Below are 25,622 nucleotides of genomic sequence, written 5' to 3'. Positions count from 1 at the left end.
TAATTATGATTTGTTTGTAGCGTAAATTTTTTATTTGACTCTGAAAATTTGCGTCCGCTTTTCCCACAAAAAAGCAATAGATAAGAATAGTGGAACTTAAATATTATCACTGTAGGGGAAAACCGGGCGAGAATTTCGTTTATCGCCTCGTGTTTAAAAATATATATATTTATTTATTTTGCGTCGTTTTTCAGGCAGTCTATCGCCGTTGATAGACCGCGATCGAAAGATTTTCACGGAATATTTTTGACAAATAAGTTACCATCCGGAGAGAAGATCAAGAAAATCCACCGGCAAGTCTGAGAGGGGATTCCTAAGAGGGGGTCGACGACCGATCGGGTACACGCGAACTCATCTCTGAAAAGGAACCGACTTAAAGTCGCTTAATCGCGATAACGGCTGCGGTGACTTGAGAGAAGTGGCTCTCTTCTCTCGTCAGTCTCTCGTGGTTCACATCTCTCTTTCGTACTTGATTCTCCAAGTTTCTTCGTTGCAAGACGCAGTCGATGTTCGACGCTTTGAGACGCATGATCTTTGCGAGTGTGCGTCGATAACGTGCATCACATAAGTGAAGAAATATCGAGGAAAAATAGTGTCGCGCTCGTAACTGTCTGCAGTAGACAGCCTTAGTTACGTGGAAGTCAGAGTCTTCACAAGGTAAGGAAGAAAAGAATGTTCTCTTTCTGAATTGTCGAATGATTTGCATAAAAAAAGAATTGAAACGATTTTATATCTGTACATTACGTATTAAAGAGGGAATTTTAAAAAAGCTACAGTTGATTCGACAAATACACCGCATTAATAAATTCTAAAATCCTTGTATTAGGTGTTGGAATTAATTCGTAGCGTTTTACAAGTGATGGAAAGTACTTTCATTAATGTATTTTTTAATGCTCATGTGAAATAAATAACATTCTTTCATTAAAAAACGCTACGAATTAATTCCAACACCTAATAATTTTTTTGCATTTCGTAAAATGTTAATTATTTTGATGCAAAAAAATCGTAGAGAAGTTTAAAAAGATATATCTAACTTTAAAAAAATACAGCTGCAAATTTATGTTTTGATTTTATATAGAAACAAAATTTTACGAAACTAATACGTAAATTTGTAGCTATCTTTCTATACTTCAAGTAATTTAGTAATAAAATCGCGTATATCATAGATTTTGTTACTAAAATTGAAAACTGATATTTTTTTCGATATTTTACTTTGAAGTGTTATAATTTGAGAAAACATCATATAAAAATTAATGAGAAAGTATTTTAAAGTAGATTTTCTAAGTTTTAAAATGGTTTTGTTTTTTTAAGTTGGTATTATAAATTTATCAATGACATTGAATTTTTTGTATAAAAACTTATTTTTACAAAATATTTTTCTTACAAAATTAAAAAATTTACGGAAAAAAGAAAAAAAATATTTTATTATAAATTTGCATAAATTGTATCAAAATCTTTAAAAATCAAACTTTTTCAAACTTTTTCGAATTTCTTAACTTAAATTTAACTTAAATTTTAAGACACAAGAACATTGTAAGTGTTACGAACTTATGAAGTATAATATATGTTATGAGAGAAAAATAACGATATTATATATGATTATAGTAAATTGTAATTACATGTACATTAATTTTTTGTATTCTTATTATCTTTAATTTGCCGAGAAAAAATTGTTTGGTTACCGATTTATAGTTATTGAACAAATTAAAAAATACAATATATATTATAAGTATAAAATATGAAGTACATAAAACTGAGAATCTTTAAATTGGTATTTTTTTAAAAATAAATATATCATTTACGAGAAAAAGTAACATTTCTGACTCATTCGTAGGTTAACTCATGTTGTTTCAGTAATCATCCGTTAACAATTAAACACATAATTATTTCGCACTTTTGGAATTTTCCATAATAATTATGAACTCGATTATTTTTGGAGCATACAAGAGATGTTAACTTAGATTAGATGTGCTTATTTGTACTTTTAGCAAATGTTCGCAAAAATATCAAATACCCTATAATAACGAGAACGAGTCTTGTTATCTAATACATGGTACAATTTTTGCATTGGATTATACATTATTAACATTTAACATCAGTAATAACAGTTCACTTGCGGTTTTTTTTTTTAAATAATATCTAAGCTTATGAAGGATAAGAATGTGAGCGCAAGGAGAACGGAATGAAATACGGTATGCATTTTTTTGCCTTGTTTATCTTACATTTACAATACAATTGATAAATACATCCGCATTCTATTTAACTTATTAACTCATAATTTTTTACACATAATTTAAATTGTTTTTCAAAATAATATTTTAATATGTACTAAAATATTTGCATTAAATGTTATCATAACATTTTTTAATGCTTGTTGAAAATCATATTTCCAAACTACATCGCGCTTCTCATTGTCAGTATTTTATTCAATTATCTGTACTTGCCGTGAATATATTGGATTTACGAGGTAAGTCTCACGTTCAAAACACATCAGGCGCATGTGCAGAAACGCGGCGATTATCTCGGTGACTTATTTATTATGTGAAACACTCATTGTTAAGCAGTATATCATGCACGTTACACTGCACTATAATACGATCGTTCCAGTGATAAAAAGAATCTTCGTGCGCTTTAATAGAACGTTATATATATCTGATTTAATATTTTTTAAAATGAACGAATTTTTTCAGAAATATTTTGCAATGCTTTGCAGTCTCATGATCAATTTTTTTTTGTTGCAATAATACAAATGCAATATTTGATATTTTTTACTCTTGCATTTTAAGTGTGTGATTTAAAAATTCTGATAACTCTTAAATAATCTGAAATATTTGAGTAAGTAATTACTGGGGCGTAATTATATGTTTTATATAGATTATATAAATTTGAAAATCCCATATTACGATTTCTTTTCCAAAATATTTTAAGCGCGTTTTGACTCGTATTTTTATAATCCAAAAGATTATTATTCGGAAAAAAAAATATAACTGTAGGAATTCTGTCACGGTTGTTAAACGAAATGTCAAAAATTCCTTGGTGAAGAATTTCACTCACCATCCGCATGCCGCGGAATAAAAATCATATCATAATCTTCGCGTCGAGCGGGCTTACCTGTTTTCTTCTTATTTTTTGATCTGCAACATGTCTAGTGCCGTTCCTGTGAGCGACAGCCACATTAACATTCGACGTTGACGTCGACGTTTTACGAAGTCGCGTGTCTTTTTATTTCCCGACGTATCACGTCGCGGCATGGCGATCGAAGTGAATATCTTGTGCTCGCGCCACGAGATCAAACTGGTTGTAATTGTTGAACGATTGCGTTCAACGATGAATACGAGCGCGCAATTTCTGATCAATTTCGCATTACATTACATCAATCATAATATCCTGAAACCAAGGTTCCCTATAATTGCGCGAGTATCGAAGTGAATGTCTTGAATATTTCTTACGAGACATGTAAAATTTATAGACGTAATTTACACTATGCAAAAATTCCTAAATGTAATTATTGTATCACGAAAATATTATATTATAAAAATTATTAATTACACTATTTAAATGCTATTAATTTAGCCGAAGAACGAATTTAAAAATGAATATAATTTGATAATAAGTACCTAATCAATAAAAAAATTTGTAAATCATAATAATACGAATAGTTTAATAAAAATAAATAGTTAAGTGGCAAATAAAGTACATTATTTAAATGTAAAATCTTTCTTACAAAGCATATTTAAATATAAACATTTTTTTACAAGACATGTAAAATCGACATAGTTTATACATTGTAAAAGTTCCTGAATATAATTATTGTATTACAAAAATATTATAACAATTATATAATTCACTCACACTATTAAAGTCTTATTAATTTAGTTCAAAAGCAATTTAAAAAGTTTAATAAGTTAAATAATACAAATTAATATTAAATGCAAAGATTTATGATTGACTCATAACAAAAAAAATAATTTAATATCAATCAACAAATACATTCGACAATCAACAAACAATCGACAAATAAATAGCGAATAAAGCATTTTTTAAAATTTAAACTCATGCCTGAAGAATATTTTTTAATTATGTGTTTATTTTGCATTATTATACACTGAAAAAAAATTTACTATATCTTAATAAATATCTCTTTAAATATTTGTAAGTAAACATTTACTGAACGTTAATATTTATTTGATATAAGAAGCATTAATTTAATTTAACTATCATTTTCTTTATCGAATAAATATTTACTATAAGTAAATGTTTATTTATAAATATTTAAAGAAGTATTTATTAAGATATAGTAAATTTTTTTTAATATATGCTTTATTAAAACTTACGATTAAAGTAGCAATCCATCTACGATGCATGAATGAAACATTGATATTTTCATTCTCTCTTGCAACTCAGCTTGGTATAAAATCTAGGCAGAGCGAGCGACATTTCCCGATTTTCACGCTGCGGAAGCGCTATTAAATTTTCCTTGCATATACATACTCTGCCGGAAATAATAATTACAAAGTTCCAATTGTGCGAAACGTTACTGTGCCGGACTGACAATCAGAGCTTTGCAAATGTAATATCCGGTTTCCTTTATAAAGAGAACCTAGGCACACAAAAGAGACTTCAATCCGAAGCACAATTATCCCCACTTCGTTGGGATGCATTATAAACGTCCATCAATCTCGTTCGATGTACTTAAAAATACGATCGTTCGATTTTTGTCGATACAACGATAAAAGCTCTTTGGAATCATGATAATTCTCTCTAATTGAGCTTCAATAATACTATAATATTCTTCTCAAAATATGGCTAAAAAAATTTATCAAATCAACGATTAATAAATAACTTTTAAAAACTATTTGAAGAGTTTGGGGTATTTAGACGTGACATTGAAAAGCTAAAAGATTGTCGTCAAAATTTTAATATCTCTACTATATTTTTTATTTAAAGATAGATATATATATAAATATATATATGTATACATATATACATATATACACTTCGAAGAAATTTTTGCCATTTTAAAGTGAACACTGTATTAAAAAATCTAAAGCTCATGTTTCTCATTATGAAAACAATGGTATAAATTTTTATAAAACAGCAAAAAATACGAACAACTTGTACATACTTTTTTTAATGTTTAGAAAATTTAATGTAATAATTTTATAATGCAATAGTTTATAACTATTTTTTTTGAAAAGATTATTGTCATTCTAATTTTGTTGAAAAATACTTATTACTGAGAAAAGTTATAAAACTGAGTAATAAAAGTCTCTCAACAGGTTAAATTGGATCTTATTGTTTAAATAATATTTTCGGTGTGAATGTCATGCAATAAAGATAAAGTAAATTAAATTAAAATTTATGATGTATATATCTAGCTTTGTAAGCTGCGTGCCAAAATTATTTTCAGTTTTGAAACGCAGTTATAAGAACTGGAGTAATAACATTGTAAATTAAACTTATAAGCGATTTAATAACATACATAACGTAACATAAATTTGGATTAATAGCATCATATTGTTTACATTTTTTAAGAATGCTTATTAGCATCAATATTATTAAATATCAATATTATTAAAAATAGTAAAAATGTTGAAAAAATGTGGAAAAATGTTTTTCCGTAACGTTGAGTAACGGTTACAAGTAAAGTTTTTAATACTTTATACATTGAAAAAATGGTAATTCTGATGGAAAATAGATGAATCAGAATTTTTTGATTAAATTTATTAGAATTCTAGCTGAGATTAAGTTGAGAACTAGAATTCTGATAGATATAATTATTCCGGTAAAAATAAAATTCTAGTAAATTTTACCAGAAATATTGTATCAATCAGAATTCCGATTATTTCAACTAGATATCTTAATTAGAAAATTCTGATTCGTCCATTTTCAATCAGAAATTTTTTTTAATGTAAGTATCCGTGTAGGAAATGTTAGACATAACGATTAATTAAACATTTATGAAATTGGTATAAAAACTAATGTAAAATGTTTTTTTTTTACTGTAAAAGAACTATTTTAAAACGTTTACATGTTAGTTAGTTTAAAACGTTTACCTACAAGTTTAGTTAACAGATGTTTAGTTAACAGATGTTTTTACAACATCTACATATAACTCATTTTTATAATAGGTCCTGGACATTCATTCACTGAAAAAAATGCATGTAATTTTACATGGAAGTTATATTTAGGGGAGATCGGGAGGGTAAGTTGTAACAATTAAGTTTTTTAGTTGTCATAGGTGGCAGCACATTTTTATAAATTTTTATATGTGATTCTTATGATACTCTAGAACTTCAATTAGTTTAACCGCCATATTTGAACTTTAGAAGATGCTACGTATGTTTTTTTGATTTTCATTATTAAAAGTAAATATTTTATTGTATAAATTGCTTGTGTTATTGTATATACATATAAGAGATATGTGATTATCGTTTTATATATTTCTTTTATATACATTTGATTATAATAACATATTTTATTTGAATCGATATATGTACTGATTTTCGATTTATATTTTTTTGAATTGAAAATGGAAGGTTGGGGCAAGTTGTTACACTTCGATCGGGGCATTTTGCTATGATGTAACAACTTACCCCATTGAAACAATTTTTTTTAAAATTAGTTCTGAAGTGAAATGAGGGCAATTGAGAGGGTAATTTTTTTCTTCTACAGAATGATGATAGACTTCTATAAATAGATTACCTACTTTATCTTCATGTTTTGACAACACTGGAAAGCGCCACATTTGTGTTCGCTCCACTCTCACATGTATAAATCACACGTATAATAACGTTAGTGTTATCATATAAATTTATATGATATTCAGATAGGACGCATATGCATATGCGTGAACTGAAACAAAGATAACTCGGAATCAGATTCATCTCTTTCTATCATATTGAGTCAGTAGTTTAGTTATAAAAGTCTGTGGAATGGTGCGATCTTACAAAAAAAAGACAAATAAAAGATCTGTAAATGTAGAAACGTAATAGCAGCAAAGAAAATTAAAGATGGCCATCTGTCTCTGTGAGAAAAACAACAAATGCATATGCGTAATATTAATTTTATGATTTTTTAACGTTAACTTTAATGACTAATTATAATAAATTAAAAATTTTTGTAATAATATATTTTTTAAATTTTATGTTATAAAATAAATATTCCCTGTAAAATATTTCGTGTGTTTGATTTTATTATAATCTTAAATTTGCTTATATATATGTATATATATATATATATATATATATATACAATGTCATTTGAAATATATATATATATATATATAAATTATATATATATATATATATATATATATATATATATATATATATATATATATATACATATTTCAAGTGACATTGTAAATGTAAAAATTTGCCCTAACTCAATAACAACTGCCCCACAGTGGAGTAAGTTATTATTTATCTATTGATAAAAAATTAAATTAATTTTCAGTATTTAAAGATACATAGATACAAATTAGAAAAAAATGGACTATCTAGTTATATAAGATTACATAAAGCAATGCATACGTATTCATTAATTTAAATGTATACATTAGTACGGAAAAAATTGTTAACAAAAAATTCTAGCAACTTGCCCTCGATCTTCTTTATATAACTTTATATTAGGAAAGTTATCTAAATATGATTGGAAAATTTTCACGTAAACAGCTAGTGAAGGGGCGGTTGAAAAAGCGCTGATTGATCTTTCTCAAAGAAACGAATATTATAATTAGAGCGTATAGCTGCAAATACAGGGTATACTAAAAGGCCACTATTTCATTTATACGTTTTTGTTACGACAAATTTTGCAAGCCTATTGATTGAAATATACTATAGGGTAGAAAGATCCGAAGATCTCTTTGTCCTGCACATTTGTCGTTTTACGACAAAAACGCACAAATGAAATAGCAGCTATATAAAGTATCTCAAGTAAGAGCTAGTACGGACAGAGCGCGAATAAGACAAAACCGAAAATAAGTTTGTGAATAATCAGCTATACAGTCAGGCATTGTAACTTGGCAAATTCATGTCTTCATTTCATTAAAATAATGTATAATTTCAATGCGATCTTTCACTACTCACTCTCCTTTCATTTATATTTTGTCTTAAAAAAAAAACAATTTTATAACGTTTATACAACATGATTATTTAACTGGTTCTTAAAAAAACATTTTTAAAATAAATGGTTTTAAAACAAAAATAACCTATATAAACGTTGTTGTTCTTTTTGGGAAGTATCTTAAAAATTGTAAACAATGTAAATATAATAACTATAAATAAAATGATATAAGTTTCTACTACAGCAAAAAAATGTACGATATAATAATATGTTTATAAAAATATACGAAGTAAGGAATTTCACTTATAAATTTTGTCTGATATTTCACGTTGAAAAGTTTGCAAAGTGTAAAACACAAACGTAGAAACGGAATAAGTTTTGTAAAATAATAATGTGAAAAAAATGCACAATTTTTGAAATGGCTTGGTTATGTCACAACGTCATTATATCGCGTGAGTAATCGCGACAACGAGGAATTGTGTCGGTTATAATAGGTTTTCATAAAGAAAAAAGAGAGTTGCGACAGTCGAATTATTTCTGATAATAACCCATGAATGACACATGTTTATTTTCAGCGCAATAATTACGCGATAATGAACATTATTCTGTTATGCTATCGTGTCGACTTTGAGTCACCTCACTTAACATTGATAATAAACTGTAGCCGAGGGGAATGTGAGTACGCATTTTGAATTAGAAAGAAAACAAAAAAAGTCATATCTTTAGCTGAAAATTATATATATTTTATTTTTAAAAATGACTATTATAATATTCGACAGAGCAAAGTTTCAACTTTAAGAACCTGTTTTTTTTTAAATTGGTACGATGAATTTCAATGAAGTTGTAAACAATCAAAATTAAAATGCCTTTTTCATTTAATTCGGATAATTGAGTAACCAAAAATTTTAGAAACACTTTTAAAAAATAATTTTGTAAGGAAAACTTTAAGTTTTTGCGTTAGAAAATCGAAAATTTTTACAATTTTTTTTTGAGTACGTGATAAGCCCACAAAGTGACAAAAAAATTTCCTAGAAAATTTTGTCCAGTTCGTAGTTGTTTATTATGTAAAAATGACCAAAAAAAGATAATGATTCTTCCAAAGTAAAGACTTTAAGCTTTAAAATCCTTTTTTGAAATTTAAATTTCGTTTATTTTTAATTTATATAATTTTATATATAATTTTAAGTTTTATGTATAATTATATATTGTATATTGGATTGGGGAAAAAGTTTGTCAAATTTGAGAGAGAGAGAGAGAAAGAGAGAGAGAGAGAGAGAGAGAGAGAGAGAGAGAGAGAGAGAGAGAGAGGACAAAAAAACATTATCGGCACAATTTGTAAGCAAATTGTAGAAGTTTTTTTTTCAATAAAATTAATTTATGATATGTTAAATTAATTCACATTTTATTTATTTATTTCAAAATTTACGTTTTAAAACATTTTATTTCACGTTTATTTATTTTTACTTATAAATTGTGTTATTTTGACACTAAGAAATGATGAATATCAATTTAATATATAATAAAATCTTTAAATGACATATAATCACATTGTGTTAAATTAACATTCAAATGTATTAAAAGATTCAATACGAATTGTTAAGGAGAACATAAGTGGATCGTTTCCAACATAAATACACAACTTTTTACTGTGTATAAATATAATATTATAATATGAATATACAAAATAATTATACATAAATTTATTATTATATATATGTATGAATTTCATTTTCAAAAACTTCATTTTTAAGAATATATTTTACATAGAATTTTCAGCTAAAAATATGATATTACTGTACTTCCCAATATTTCGCATTTTAATTGCGTAAAATGGAACATTATCCGTGACACACATATATGAATCATACGTTACGCTATTATTCCTATTTAGTGTTCAATGATATAAAAAACTTTGAATGCGATAACGCTTGAAGGAGAATATGAAAAACATTGTTAACTAAAATAAAAAAAACGCTATTTTTCGTTTGTATATATTTGCCTAAGATCTCGGATAGTATATCCGATAAATACTAAAATGCGTGTAATTGAGCTACAAATTATTATATATTTATTCAAAACTTTCACTTTAAAAAATATATTCGTTCAAAATTATGGGCTTTCAAAAATACAATATTTATTCGTGAAAATATTATGATTATTTTACGAGTATCCATATTTATTTAAATTTATTAAAGTATTTAAACAAATTGTGAAATTGTTAAAAAAGAAAGTTTCAATTAAGCAATCGTTGTCCCTTAACTATAACTAACATTTTAATGAATCTAAATAATTCGATTAGATAACATATTGTTAAATCTTTTTTATAAACTCGGTAATATTTAGTTTGTAAAAAAAAACACGATTATAATAATGATGATTCTGTTAATTGTATATATTGTTTTTTATATTCTTCTATGAATGTAGTTTTCTCGGAAATAATGTTAATTGAGATTGAAATTCAATGCAGGAATATATAAACTTATGTAATTTAAAAAAGAACTTATACAATTTAAAGTCTGAATATTATTCTTCTGCTGGTTTCATTATTTTTACAAATTTCTTTGCATGTTATATGTGGATAATGCAGAGTGAAAATGAATATGAAATCAAAAATATTTTTATTACCACATTCACAAAAATATTTATTCAAATCGAATGAAAAATATTTATTTCTTTCTCGGTAAATATAAAAAAGTGTATTTCTTTATATTTATATTCATTATTTACTCATGTATTCGAATATTGGGCGCATTCATTAGGCACATTAATCTCGGAAACATTTTTTCTCTTACATTTATATATAGTGATTATGTTTTGAGTGAAATATTGTGTTATAACTACTTCTTAAATATATTGCCATTGTTTTCTTCTTTTTCCATTTTTTTAATGAAACTTGCAAGAAAAAAAAATGCCTAAATTTTCAATATTTATAAGACTATTATGTTATCAATGGAAAATCGCAATTCTGATTAAAATATATTAAATATTAATCCTTCAATGCCTTTCGATATGGTATACCTGTCTTTAATTTTTCAACGCTTTTTCAACATTTTTTCTATTGTTTATACATTTTTTTCTATTAATAAAAATATAATATATTTATACAATATATATTTGCTTGGTACCGTTATATTTTTCAATGTCTTGGAGTTTTGATTGAAAAAATTTCTTTTTGTTTATTTTTATAAACAATCGAATTGGATGAATATGTTATATATAGAAATGAAAAAGAGGTTTTTTTACTTTGCAGAAAAATATCAAGTATAAAACAGTTTTTTAAAATTAAAGTAATATAGAATTCATGAAAAATGTATAGAAAAGATATAGAAATAATTTTTTTTATATTTCTTTATGACGACCACGGATATTTTGAATCTTTGATTTAATTTAGATTTTTGTAATTTTATTTGTTATAATGAAAACTATTTGTGGTTAATGAAAACTGACGAGTAAAGTCAAAACTTGTTCCGTTTATAATTTTGAAATCAAAAGTCTATTACAATTCACTAATATTTATTCACTAATCTTTTATACACTCGATTTTTGTAATTTATTTTGAATATTAATATAATGAATTGGATTTGATATTTATTGTTAAAATATTTGATACATATATTATTTTGAGATATTATTTAATATTTTTTAATATTTCTTTATAATTTCAAATCGAGACGAAATCTTTGTATTGTTGCGATATCTAATGAGTCGATAATGAGTTGATTTTCTCACCGACAATGATCTTACAATAAACACACTGCCGCAGATAATTATTTGGACGCGAACAAATATTTTACTTCGATTTTAAAAATTAAATATAACTCGAACTATAGTTAACACAAATAATACTTTATTATAGCATAACTGACACTATTTTGTAATTATATTCTAAATATCAATTATTGAAACATCCCGATATAATATCGATTCAAGAATAATTGAAGATTCCGATGAACATTGTTTCATTAATTTAAATTTAAAATATGTATAATTACAACAAATATATACTCGTAAAAGAAATATTTAATTTTAAGATATTAAAATGTTTTATTTTTGTCTTTGTTTTTTGAACACGTTAAGATGTTTTAGTTTTAAATGTTTTCAATGAATAAAACATTGTGTATTTGAATTTAAAACACAAGCGTTTAATATTGAAATATCTTTTATTATTAAACGTTTGTTTTATAAAATATTTTAAACGTTGCACTTTTTGTGCACACATAAAAACAGCATCAATTATTTTCATAAAGTATTATTTGTGTTAACGAAGGCATAGACTTCATAGTTAGTTCGAGTCACACGTGACCGTCAAGTATCGGGCTCCTTATGCTCGTTTACGTCTTCTTTATCTTCTTTGCCACATCCTTTCCTGTTCTCAAAAACTCCTCACTTTTCAATTACTTGCTATTTCTCTATTTGATTGATCGCTGATGTCGTCTACGTTCCGACTCTTAATCAACATCTAAATCGTGTACAGCATAATTCTTGTCTCCACTTTTCCTATTGCGTCTGTAAATACGATATATCTCCGTATACCAGAGATCTGGCTGGCTTAAGATTTGGTAATGTTTTATTCTCCACCTGTGCTGTCTTGTATTTTCTCTTCTTCGCTCCAATACTCCTTTATATCTGCGTCTCCCTCAGTTGAACTCTGAACATCATTTTTCTTTTAACCCTCTTGTCACCAGATACCATTACTTATCTTTTCCCATATATCCCATATTCCCATATATCGGTCCAGTAAGTTCTGTGCCGCTTTCTCCTACACCTCTCTGTCACAAATATTTTAATTCCCTTTCTGATTCAATAAAAACCTCTCCCTCTCTGTCCTCCTTTCATTCCGCTGCCTTACGTTTCATCACTCACAGTATTTAAACGAAACGAGATGTAATTGATGTGTTGCGGGTGTATGCGCATATGTGTATGTGTGTGTGTGTATGATTTCAGTTATTAGTTTACCTCTTATTGCATTGTTGTCTTATTCTGGTTTTGTTACTAATAGGCTTTGTAACAGCAATTTTGTTGACGCCTAACCATTTGCAAGCTATTATTGTCTGTTGTATTTATGTTTATGTTAGCTATAGTCTATTGTATCATATTTTATGTCTATTACTCTGTTAACATGTAGCCTTTTTCATATAGCTTTGCAATAAACTAAATTAAATTAAATTAAATTAAATTAAATATTTATTTAATTTTGAAAATCGGAGAACAGTATAAAATATCTTTCAAATAATTATTACTCGTATTAGGAAATGTATATCCATGGCCATCGCCACTTATTGTTAATCATTGTATTACATTTTGATTTTGATTCTATTTTGATACAGGAATCTTTTAGATGAATGTAGAAACTGAATACTAGAACAATAATACAGCGTCAAAATTATTAAATGTTCTAAAAAAGTATATTCGAGTAAAAAAAACCTTTCAGGGCCGAAGTAAAAAGAAACTTTTTAGTGAGTTTTTAATTCACAGTTTTTACTTATGTGAGTGAAAAATATTTCGGTCAAGGCGATTCTTCATGCCTAATAATACTTCTTATATTTTATTTATTATACATTATATATTTCCAGTTCAAACAAACTGCGCACTGACAAATTTGTATTTAAACACAGTTCTAAACCGAAATCGGAGTAATAACACAATCACAATTAAATTGACAAGCAATTTTAATAATATTAGTGTTTATAGGCATCTTAAGATCTTAATAATTTGATTATTAAGTGAGATAATATTTTTTACAATAAAATTATGGCCGGGAATCGAACCTGCATTTCTTGTATTCCATGCAAGCATCCTCATCTTTTTAACTACCAAGGCAAGTTTCTAATTCTTTTTCGATTATTTTCATTTTTAGTTATCGTGGTCCCGTGTTTAAATATATATATTAAGTTCAAGTATAATTAAAAATATTAAGTACCATATATTAAACAGAAGAACGATATTAAAGTCTATAAATTTTTCGAACACTTTGTAAATGACTCATATAGACAATATTTAATGAATGTGTAAATGAATAAAATGTATATTTATTGCCGAGCTCGGCAGACAGATTTTACGTGTGAAAACGGCAGCTTTAATGTTCGGCGATTTCTTTGCGAGTCTTAACAAGTCGCTAATGATGCTAATTTTGCTCTCACGACGATAAGTTTCGTGTACGTTCGTTGATGACACACTTACTGCAGTTGGTTACTTGAATAAATTCAAGAGCTCCGATCATGAATATCTAACATCCTTTTCACTATTATCCTATTAATCTAAATGGTACGTATGTTGTGTCGTGTGGCGCATTGCTAGCTCCCTAATAACAGTCAGCTCTAATCAAAACTAAACTGCTAACGTTCAGGTCAATAAACACATCCGAATTTACATCATGGATTTGCGTGATTGTTAATTAAATCAGTCGATTCTATATAAAGTTCCTATCTTATACCTTTTTATAATATAAAAAAATATAAAAAATGTTTTTTATTTGTGCTAAAATCGATCCTTGTGAAAATTTTTGTGTCGAATTTTTAATATATTTAAGTATTAACATAATGTGATTATTTGAACATTTCGTATTAAATGAATATTTTTTTCGTTTAATAATCAATATTAAGGTTAAACACAATTTACGTGGAAATAAATAATTAAATATAATATATTTTTTTTAACTTTTAAGATACGTATATGTATGAATAAAATGTATTAATTTAACATATTATGTATAAACGTTAATTTTACTGGAACGTGTTACTTTAACATGTTATTATAAATGTTAATTTTACTGAAGAAATGTGTTTTTTTTAGAATTTGCTTACAAATTGTGTCAATGTTATACTTTTATGTCAATTTTTTTACGTAATATTTGTGTTACAATTTCCTAATATATTAATATAGTATTAACATAAAAAACTATGGATGGATCGTTTAAGATATGTGAAATGTATTAGGTTCAACACAAATTTTACAATTATTTATGAGATTGTCGGGATAATTATCTCAAAGATATTTTATAGAATGATATTTCATGATATTCATTTTTCGTTGCTAAGTATTTTGATCTTTATTAGATATTGATCCAAATGTGCCAGATAGTTTCAATATCTTATATTTACACGATAAAAAACATTGAGTATTTATGTCGGAAACGGTTCTTGTTAATCACTTATGAATTTTAACATATTCTAGTGTATATGTTTAAATTTAATATGATTATATATTTTTTAAAAATTATCTATTAAACTGATATTTAACGTTATTTTTTTGGTCAAAATAACATAATTTATCAGTAAGTGAATAAATAACATAAAAATAATGTGTTTTTTAAACGCAAATTTGAGATAAATGAATAAAATATGTGTTAATTTAACATATCATAAATTAATTCTACTAAAAAAATATACTTCTACAATTTATTTACAAATTATGTTAGCGTTATCTTTTTTGTGATCAATTTTTTTACAATATTTGTGTTTTTTTTTAACATATTCATCTTATGTTAAATTAACGCTCGCGGATATACTAAAAATTCAACACAAAATTTTAACAAGGATTCAAGTGAATTGATACAAATATACAACATTTTTTACTGTATATTTGCGGCTGATAATTATGTTGCTGTGGAATTATCCTCTATCTTATCATGTTTTATAACATCAATTGTGTAGCCGCATTTGATTGGCTGAATCATACCGTGCCGGTTTCTTTCGCCGGCACGGGGTCTAGCGGAGGGTGCAGAATCTTCCGTTATCTTCGATGGTCATCCGGTCGCTGGTGTCGTCGGAGCATGATCATTTACGAGATACTCGCGACTGATTTGTCTACCCTATGGGTGGGGGATTCGCACGGGAGTACCGTGCCGATATAAGCGGAACATGGGCCCAGCATCCGCAGTCAGCCAGTCAGTCATTCAGTCATTCAGTCATTCAGTGCCCGGTAAAATAGTGCCCGCCCGCTCGGTAGGTTCCTTTCACTTTTCGTGTGCATGCTTCTCTGTCGGCCGCTGCGTTATCGCACCTCGAAGCTTCGCGCTCGCGATGTACATACCGTTACGTAATCCGATTTATTACGCGAACGTGAGACGAATTGCTACTAAGAGCCTTTTCGTTGTTATAATTCGAAATTTTATCAGTTTCTTTGTCTTATCTCTTTCTCAGGTTTATCTTGTGATATATGACCTCGCGAGTTTCCGAAATTCGATGCCAGTACAAATTCGATGCAGCTAAATCGTTTGGAGTTCGATTTGATGTTTATTTTTTGTTTTGTTTTTAACTAAAAACTTCAAAATTTGAATTAATGAACGATCAGTTAAATTGTTAAAATGGGAATGGACGATTCGAATAATCTCCATATCAGTGGAGAATTTTTTCGGAAATTATAATTATACATATTTGTACTTGCTAGGGAATCGAGGATACTAAATATAGTGCATTGTTATTTGAAATGCAGAACTACAGTGCAAAACTGCAGTGCAAAGCCATAGCATATTTGACAGAAATAGTCCGCGAACATAACACGTTAATCCATAACATCGATATCTGTAACGCTATGTAGATACGATAATGTTACATTCAATAATTACGTGATCAATTACGCGGTTTATTGGGGTTTAATGATTGAGTAAGATAATAACTCAAATTAAGCTTTCACAAGCTCTTAATTAGTTGTAACATTTTTATTTAATGTAAATTTTGCGATGAAATCATGGAAAAAACAAGAGAAAACAGAAGAATATACTCATATATTGTTGCAAATTCTTTTCCGTAAATTTCTGTTCCTTTATCACTTCTGTATTAATATCAAATACAAAAATTATGAAATATGTAATTATATAAAATCACAATATATTACAAAAATTATAATGTATAAGAACCATAATTTTCGAATTCTTCAAAGCAAATCTTTTTTCGAAGTTTTTTTAGTGGATTAATATTTTACTTTCAAATATTCAGTACTGTTTAAATTTGAAGATTAAAACTTCTTAATTACCTTTTTAGTACTTTTTTATTAATAATGTAAAAATGATAAAATATGCACTCATATGAAATTAGAAAATATTATAAAAACTACGATGTATAAGAATGAACTATTATTTTCGAATTCTCGAAGCAAATTTTATTTCGAATTTTTTCAAGTCATGAGTTAATATTTTACTTTCAAGTTTTGTATTTTTTAAATTTGCTTAAACCTTTCCTGTATCTCTTTAATAATTTTATTAATATTATAAATTCTTCATTAATATTACAAAAATTATAATTTATCAAAATAAATAATTTATCAATATTTTTAAATTTCTAGAAGGAAATTTTATTTCAAGTCGGTGAGCTAATATTTTATTTTTAAGTCTTTTGAATTTCTTAAATTTGATGCACTTAAACCTCTGTTCAGATTGTGTACATTATTTAAATCCTGTCTTGAAATTACGCTGTAAAGACTTTTCAACTTAGAACGTTTAATTCTGGGAAATGTGGGAATGTAACAAGGCGTTTGCTATAAGTCCTGATTAATCTAACACAATAATAAAAGCAGCCGATGGACACGTCGGAGTGTACATGACGTGTAAAGCCGGCCTCACGCTAGAAATGGAAATACATCGTCATCGTGTATATACCCAATATACATATACCAGACCTGGTTGATGTTCGTAAAACGCGTCATCAATTCACACGGTGCTTACGTTGAAACGCATGAATAACGTTGGTCGATGAAGTCGCGCAGGTGTTGTAGACGAACACTTTCGTCATGAATCGATATTTTCTCGGAAGCTCTTTGCTACCACATTTCCCGAGTTCACGGTGCTTTCATGCATCTCTAGGGATATCCGGTCACGGAAAAATTCCGCGACCATACGTACTGTTAAATTGACTCGCACTTGCACTGGACTGAACGTTGAGCTCCTTGGACCGTGAATTTTCCAGCGCGACGTTTACGCGCACATTCCACAAAGAGAACGCCAACGAATTGAAATAATCGTTTTTCTAGTAATAAAATATAAGTATTAATAAAAGATAAATAAAGTTTAAAATAATACAGAAATAAAGATTTAAAAAATTTCTATTTGAGTTAGGATTAATTTGAATTAAAATTCATACAATAGAATTAAAGGCTTGAGCTGAACCAAGTTAAATTTTAATAGATATTAATTAAGTAGAAAATATTAAATTACAAAAAAGTTATACTAAATAATGAAAATGTTATAACAATATAAAATATGACACGTTTCAATCTTTATTGAATCATTTTCAATGTCGTACGATAAAAGAGATTAAAAAAAACACGGTGTATATAATTATAGTAAAACTACAAATAACAAATTCCTCACAATAATTGTTGCGATGGTTTCCAAACGATAATAATTAAGAAAATAATATGTCTCGAAATTGGTAAAAAATCTATTCTATTTTATAAAATACTCTCGAGAATCGAAATATCAGCGTCTTATGCTAATAATATTGACGAGAACCTTTTCAATAAATGTACACTTATGTATACTTAATGTACGAAGCAAAGAAAGGTGAAGTTAAAGTAACGAGAAAAATGAATATGATAAAATTGATAAAATACCTGAAATGCTTGTTTACAAAATGTGAGTGAAATAATAACGAGGAGAAACGTGTTTTTACTGACGCCAATCATATCGAAATTGACAAGAAAATCTCGAATAAATTTGCGCTCGTATTTCATAAAGACTGCGTGAGAAGAAACGAAAGAATGCAAACTGATAACAACTTGAAACGTCAGGAATTACTAACAAGGAAAGTTATATTTTTCTTATAATGTGATGTAAGGAAAAATTATCATTTTTTTCTTATTATAATATCCTTATTGATACCTAAAATAATATATACACTGAAAAAATTTACTAAATCTTAATATATATTTCTTTAAATAGTACCGTAAGTAAACATTTAGTTACGGTACTATTTAATTAAAGAAATATATAGATTAGTAAATTTGTTTACCGTGAATAAATATTTGCTCAATAAAAAAGATGAATAGTTAAATTAAATTAGTGATTCTTGTATCAAATAAATATATGTTAATCTTAATAAATATTTATTATTAAAAAATATTGAAAAGAATTAAAATTGAATATTTTTTAAATATACAGGATCCAGTTATCGCATTTCTTTTTAAGAACGTGTTCCTGAAACAATTTTTGATTTTGTGACTAGAGAATTTTAATCGATATTAATTTAAAAAATATTATAGCCTCAACATTTTTGTATTTAGGCTTTTTGACTTAAAATTATCACAAGAACGTGTTCTTAAAGGTAATGTAATAGTTGCAGGATATCTTCTGTACATAAATTTTATGAAAGCAATATAAGATCATTAGTGAAATGAATAGGGACATTGATAGGAGGCAATAATATGAATGTTCTCTGTCAATGAGGTAATAATGTAGTAGCAAGAAGGAAAGTTATATTGAAATTAAGTATATAGTAGATAAGAGAGAATATCCTAGAATATTCGATAACTCTGCGTCAGTCGACGCGATAATATCACCTTATACAGATTTACATAATTTACATTAATTTTATGAATCTTGTATTTTGCGAAAGCTGCTTACGCACAAGTCACATAAAAATAAATTTTGTAATGATTAATGATTATTCTGAATATTTAATGATACATTATTTTTGTAATGATAAATTTGTAATAATAAATTGTAATGATAAATTTTGTAAAATAAATTTGGTAATGATTAATGACTATTCTGAATATTTAATACATTACGTTAAATTCTGAATACATTTTACATAAAACTACACAAAGTTATTAATATCTGTATAAAAATTTTTGGCATTTATAATAACTCTACATTTAGCTCGACATCGACATGCGATTCGTAGCTGCTATTTGTAAATAAAATTATATAATCTTATTAATTAATCGCGGGAAAAAAACTCATGTATGCCGTTAGAACGTAGTTTGTGCATATCACGAAGGCCATCTAATAGCTAAACTAATATTAAAAAATAGATTGTACATATATGTATATATCTTACGTATAATAGGAGAAAATAAATCGCTAGTTTGATGTGATTGATTGTTCGCAATGTATCTCACAATCAGTAATATAAAGTGGTTTCACCTTCACCTTACAGTTGACTCATTCACGCACATTACCTTTCGTAGAAATTATATAAAAGGCCCGCTTTCTTAAATCAAGCGACGGTTGTACTTCAAGGACTGCGTAGCGCGGTTTATCGATTAGTCCTTTACGTGCAAGGCTACTGTTGGTTAATATTAATCAGTTCATCTGATCAGCACGGCTTTTAGATCGATTAAATTATACTTGTGTATGTGAGGCACGCAAATGGACTTTGATCGAAAATTACTAATATTTCTTTAATGGATAATTTATAATCAATTATTTAGTCACCTGAGTATAATTATTTTTGATACTGTGTGTTTAAGTATCTACTTTCTTCTTTTACAAACTTAGAATCGTTTGCCATAACGAAAATGCTGCATTTTTTAATTAAAATTTTGTTATAAGAAAATATGCACCTCGTGAAAAAAAGTTACATGAAATATTGTAACGTACTTTTTAAAATGTATATTTCTTTCTATATCTTATGCTACTTTATGCTGAAAAATAAGGAAATATTTTTCTATTTCCTTGCTAAGAACTTACAAATTATTATTACAATAATTGCATCTAGTAATTGCTCTTCTAAAAATAGCGACAAAAAAAATAGATGTACGCAACAAGAAAATATTACATGTATATGCTATATAGCTTTGATATATCGTCAGTTTTTTGTTATTCTTTTATTAATTACAGCTCAAAGCTCAATACGCATGATGAATCGAATGGTTGCGTTACTAGTGGCAGCTGTAATTGCTGTTACAGCTACACATGCGGAAGAGGTACGTACAATAATCTAAATATTGCATATATTAATCTATTTCCGTAATAATAAATAAATCATCAAGTTTCCAATGCATTATAATGTATGCGAATTATTATTGTGATATGCGTTGATTATAATTGGTAATATGATATAGTTCCAAATTAGACAGCAATCATTATGTGACATTCGTGCATGATGATTATAATGCAACGAGCAAATCGAAAAATATATAAGTGCGCTCTTAAAGTAAAAAATTTCATCTTTGTTATCTCTGTATTATCTCTGTATTAATGTAAAGCTTAAAGAAGAACATTTTGAGAATATCTCGAAAGTTATAATTAACTTTATCAGAGAAAATATCATTTTACTTTTTTGTTATCTTATTCCAATTAGTATTTTCACTTAATTTTTAATTCTTAAAATACTTAAGTAACATTAAAAATAAAACAAGTAAAATTATTATATTAAAAATCAAGGATCTAAGGAAAAGTTAATTGAATTAAAAGTTTTTAAAAGATGATATCTAATTAACTCCTCTTAAAAAAAAAGAAATTTTGTTTTCATTGGGTAAAACTGTTTGCTATTTTTTGAAAACACTACAAACTGTTACTGTTAGTAAATATATTGATCGTATTAAATCGATTCGATTAGGAATTGGTGGCGGTCGTCCGTCTAATATCATTTTCCTCAAGAAATGTCACGGGTAACTTGAAGATTGTTCAAACTCCCCTGGATGGACCCGTTACTATTACCGGCAAGATCTTCGGACTCACAGAAGGACCACACGGTTTTCATGTGCATGAAAAGGGAGATTTGAGTGAGGGTTGCAAATCCGCGGGAGCGCACTTTAACCCTGAGAACGTGAGCTCCTACAGCAGCCTATCTTTATATAATTTTCCTGCAATGCATAATAATTAATTCAGAATTAATTAGTTTGACCACAGTTTTGACCACAAGCATAAAGCACTTTCAATTTATTGAATTTTCTTAGAAAATACTCTTATAAAGTAAGAAAAGGAGGACTAACAAAAAATATTAAGATTGTTATGAAAATAAATATTATTTTTCAATAAAATTATTTTTAATTTATTTTTCGTTAGATATAGAATGTTTATATCAATTTATGAAGATGTTTTATACTTCAAGTCAAGACTTCTTTTCTCTCTTTTTATTATAATGTATAATATAATCTTTTAAAAAATTTTTATTTTTAATAAAATTCTATCTCTTGTTCTTATTTTATGATGAAGTTCTCTGCTTTATAACTTCTTTGTTTTATGATAGTTTTTCATTAATATTACTTTTTCAATTTCTTCGTGCTATTAACTTGTTAGAACACTCACGGTGCCCCGGAAGATACTGTCAGACATGTCGGCGATCTAGGAAATATCATGGCCAATACTGCGGGAGAAGCGATAATAAATATCACTGACAATATCATCTCGCTGAGAGGATCGAATAGCATCGTGGGGCGGTCCATAGTTGTACATTCCGACGAGGACGATCTTGGCAAGGGCAATCATTCTCTTTCTTTGACAACCGGAAATTCTGGCGATCGCTGGGCCTGCGGTGTCGTTGGCATCGAGTAGGTTACGGCTTCACAAATACGTTTCTGTTATTTTTATTTGCGTTTTGTGTTATTAAATTTCTATACGATTTTTTATATTGATTTTTCTTCATATAATATAAAGCTTACAACCCTTAATTCTCATGTAACATCTGTCATTCATGATGCAATAATTTTCAAATTTCCGATAAAAACATATTAAGATGTTTTATTTTATTTGCTTATTGCTTATTTATCGCTAAATTTTTATGTTCCAACTTTGTTGTGTAAGTAAATGTTAAACAAAAATATTACTACAGATAACAATGAAAAGTATACGCATTTAGTGCAGCAAAAACTTGTTTAATATCTGACTAGAGATTCAGATTGAAATTACTTGGATTGGCGGATTTGACCTACCAAAGCAAAGTTTATTTAATATTGATTTTTATTTAATATTGATTTTCTTTCTTCTGATTGGTTAAATTCCAATATAATCTCAATCTCAATCTCTAGGTACAGGCGGTAATGAATTTGTGGTATATATTTTATAATATTTTATGTAAGTAATATCTCTATTATATTATTATAATTATGATATTAATATTATTTATACACGATTATACAATAATCCTAATATCTTTTTACGAGAAAAATAAAGTTAAACAGTCGTACCTTACTGTGTTCTGCACATTACAGAAAAATCTGAGGTACTTCGAAGGAAAATGTCAACGGTCGACGGAAGAGAAACAAAAAAAGGATCAATACCACCCATAGATTTGATTAGGAATTTGCCCCATTTAGAATTGACTCAATATATTTTTTAAACATTACTTTCTATGTGATTCTTTCTTTATGACTTGTTGTATACATTTTATATGATTTATAAAAAAATTTTGTCGTTTATAATAAACTGAGAAATGGATGTAGAATTATAGTAGGAACGACACGTGCGCTATGTAAATGTGTTGTAACTTTTTCTCTGTCTGTTGATTCGTAGCGTGTCTATGTTTTGTACGTAAATTGTTGATGATATATTAACAAATGTTTTGTTCCTCTGTGTTATTTCCCCAATATATCCCCTCTTGCTCTGTCCGATCGCTTTTTTGTGCTTTGATAAGAAAAATATCAATAATATGTTTTTAAAAATATATACTATGCTGTAAGCGTAATATGAAAATGCCTCTATAAATTATTTCACAATCATACATGTTAGATGTAAATGATACGCGCATTACATACTTTTGTATAGTTAAGAGAGAAAGTCGATTAATCTGTATTTTTCTCGAACTATGTTTCCATGCTAATAAAGTGGCGCCATGATAATACTTTAATAATTTATGAGCTTCCTCTGCAAAATACTAATAAAGTCTGGAAAGTTAACATCACCGTTTTCCGTAACGATTATTCAAAAATAATATCTGAACAATCATATAATAAATATCATAAATGTCGCAACTTATAATCTCAAAAGTTACTAATATATTTTCTCTCTCTCTCTCTCTCTCTCTCTCTCTCTCTCTCTCTCTCTTTCTCTCAGAATGCAGTAAAAGATTTATAATAAAAATATATAATTATTAGAAACAAAATATAAAATTTAAAAAATAATTTTTTAATAAACTTAATTTTTAAGCATCACGTTATCTAGCATAGAGTCTTAGCATAGAGTTTCAGTTGCACCGACGTTTTTAACGCATTTTATGTTTATTTTTTTGTGTCGCTGCTAATATATTTGTTGTTTGAGTAATACCAATAAATATTAATACTTTCAAGAATGCTTGCAATATTTATTCTGCTTGTGACTACCGTAACACAATCACAATACAATTCATATAGAATTTGCAATTCAGATTTATGCGATGTGTTGAAGTGTAGTACGTATTTCATTTAAATGTAGATACAAATCTCAAGTCTCACCGTGCATTATTGCATTTTGCACGTAATTAGATACGTAGCAGACGCAGTTTGCGGCGCAAAATTTCGTTGCTCTATGAATTTTTCGATTGTTGGAAATGCCGGTAATAACGTCGTGCATTTCGCATAATGTTGCGCAATTCAATTGAGAGTACAATTATCGATTTTTTCAATGTTGTTGCTTCTAGGTCGTCGTACGGCAAGTGGAATTCTGGCTCATTTACTACGCCGAGCGTATCGATCCTTGTGATATTTTTCCTCATCGCAGTACATCAACACCTCAAGTTCTAACTCTCATGGGAGCTTCAAGTAATTCCGTGTCTTGTTCGAAGATAAGTAAATTACATTTGCATCTTGAGCTCACAAATAGCGAAAGCTGCGATCATCGACTATTCGTTAACAATATCAGCAGTAATAAAATTTTAACTACCGCTACAGAGCGTCGTAGAGCGTTATGTCAGCAATTGTTAATTATTTTGACGTAAATGTGACTTACCGGCCGATTACTATAAATCTCATTGCAATAAACCGATCAGTAGTTCGATTTTTTATGTATCGGTGAATGTCAAACTATATCAGATTGATATCGAAACATCAAGTTTTGCAATCAAATTTTTTAGTTTAATTTAACTAATAAATAAACAACGAAAAATTTCGTATTTATATATATATATATATATATATATATATATATACATATGATTCAATATTGTGCAATAATAATATTTAGCAATAATACTTACAAGCAATAATACTTAAAAATATTTAATTCACCATAAGTCTGAACGTAAAATGATTTGTTCGAAACACGTCTAATATAATATATGTAAATATATGCGTAAATGTACTGTGAATTACGTATAATAATTTGCAATTTTGCATTTACTTAATTAATTAATTAATTAAAAACGTATATAATAAGAATCAACTTATAAGTGTTATTTGTTATAGAATAGTTTCATTATTTGTATCCTTAATATAATATGAGGCTACAATTTTTTTGTATTTGTAATATACCTTTTTGCAGGATCTAGATTTATACATATAATTGTAATTTCATTAAACTATGTCCTTCAATTTTTAAATGTGTACATGTTAATCGATAAATTCACTTTATTCTATGTACAACTTTTTCGACTGATGTCTCTTTATTGTAAATGTTTGTGTAATAAAACTATATTTATTAAAATAAAATTCTTAATTGTAAAAATCATCTTGTTTTCTATTATCAATCTCATCTAATTGTA

The 25,622-nt window shown here is 27.4% G+C and overlaps 1 protein-coding gene across 3 annotated transcripts; it reads left to right on the top strand.

The window, feature by feature from the left end:
* Positions 1 to 220: 220 nt before the first annotated feature.
* On the top strand, positions 221 to 25,585 carry LOC105143175 (uncharacterized). Of its 3 annotated transcripts, none has more exons than XM_087411602.1 (5): positions 221 to 657; positions 20,846 to 20,931; positions 21,567 to 21,776; positions 22,250 to 22,500; positions 24,564 to 25,585. In XM_087411602.1, the coding sequence occupies exons 2-5, from the start codon at positions 20,863 to 20,865 to the stop codon at positions 24,664 to 24,666; spliced, it is 633 nt and encodes a 210-aa protein (XP_087267728.1). In that variant the 5' UTR covers positions 221 to 657; positions 20,846 to 20,862; the 3' UTR covers positions 24,667 to 25,585. The 3 variants fall into 3 exon arrangements, with proteins under 3 accessions (XP_087267728.1, XP_087267727.1, XP_011049564.1); XM_087411601.1 differs by lacking the exon at positions 221 to 657 and adding an exon at positions 15,851 to 16,010; XM_011051262.2 differs by lacking the exons at positions 221 to 657; positions 24,564 to 25,585 and adding exons at positions 15,851 to 16,010; positions 23,161 to 23,787.
* The last annotated feature ends 37 nt before the right edge of the window (positions 25,586 to 25,622 follow it).

The sequence above is a fragment of the Acromyrmex echinatior genome, chromosome 12 (genome assembly GCF_024713525.1).
Source record: "Acromyrmex echinatior isolate Ae372 chromosome 12, ASM2471352v2, whole genome shotgun sequence".
In the NCBI taxonomy this organism is placed as follows: domain Eukaryota; kingdom Metazoa; phylum Arthropoda; class Insecta; order Hymenoptera; family Formicidae; genus Acromyrmex; species Acromyrmex echinatior.
Note: the sequence above shows the minus strand (reverse complement) of the source record. Positions and strands in the feature narration are given on the sequence as shown.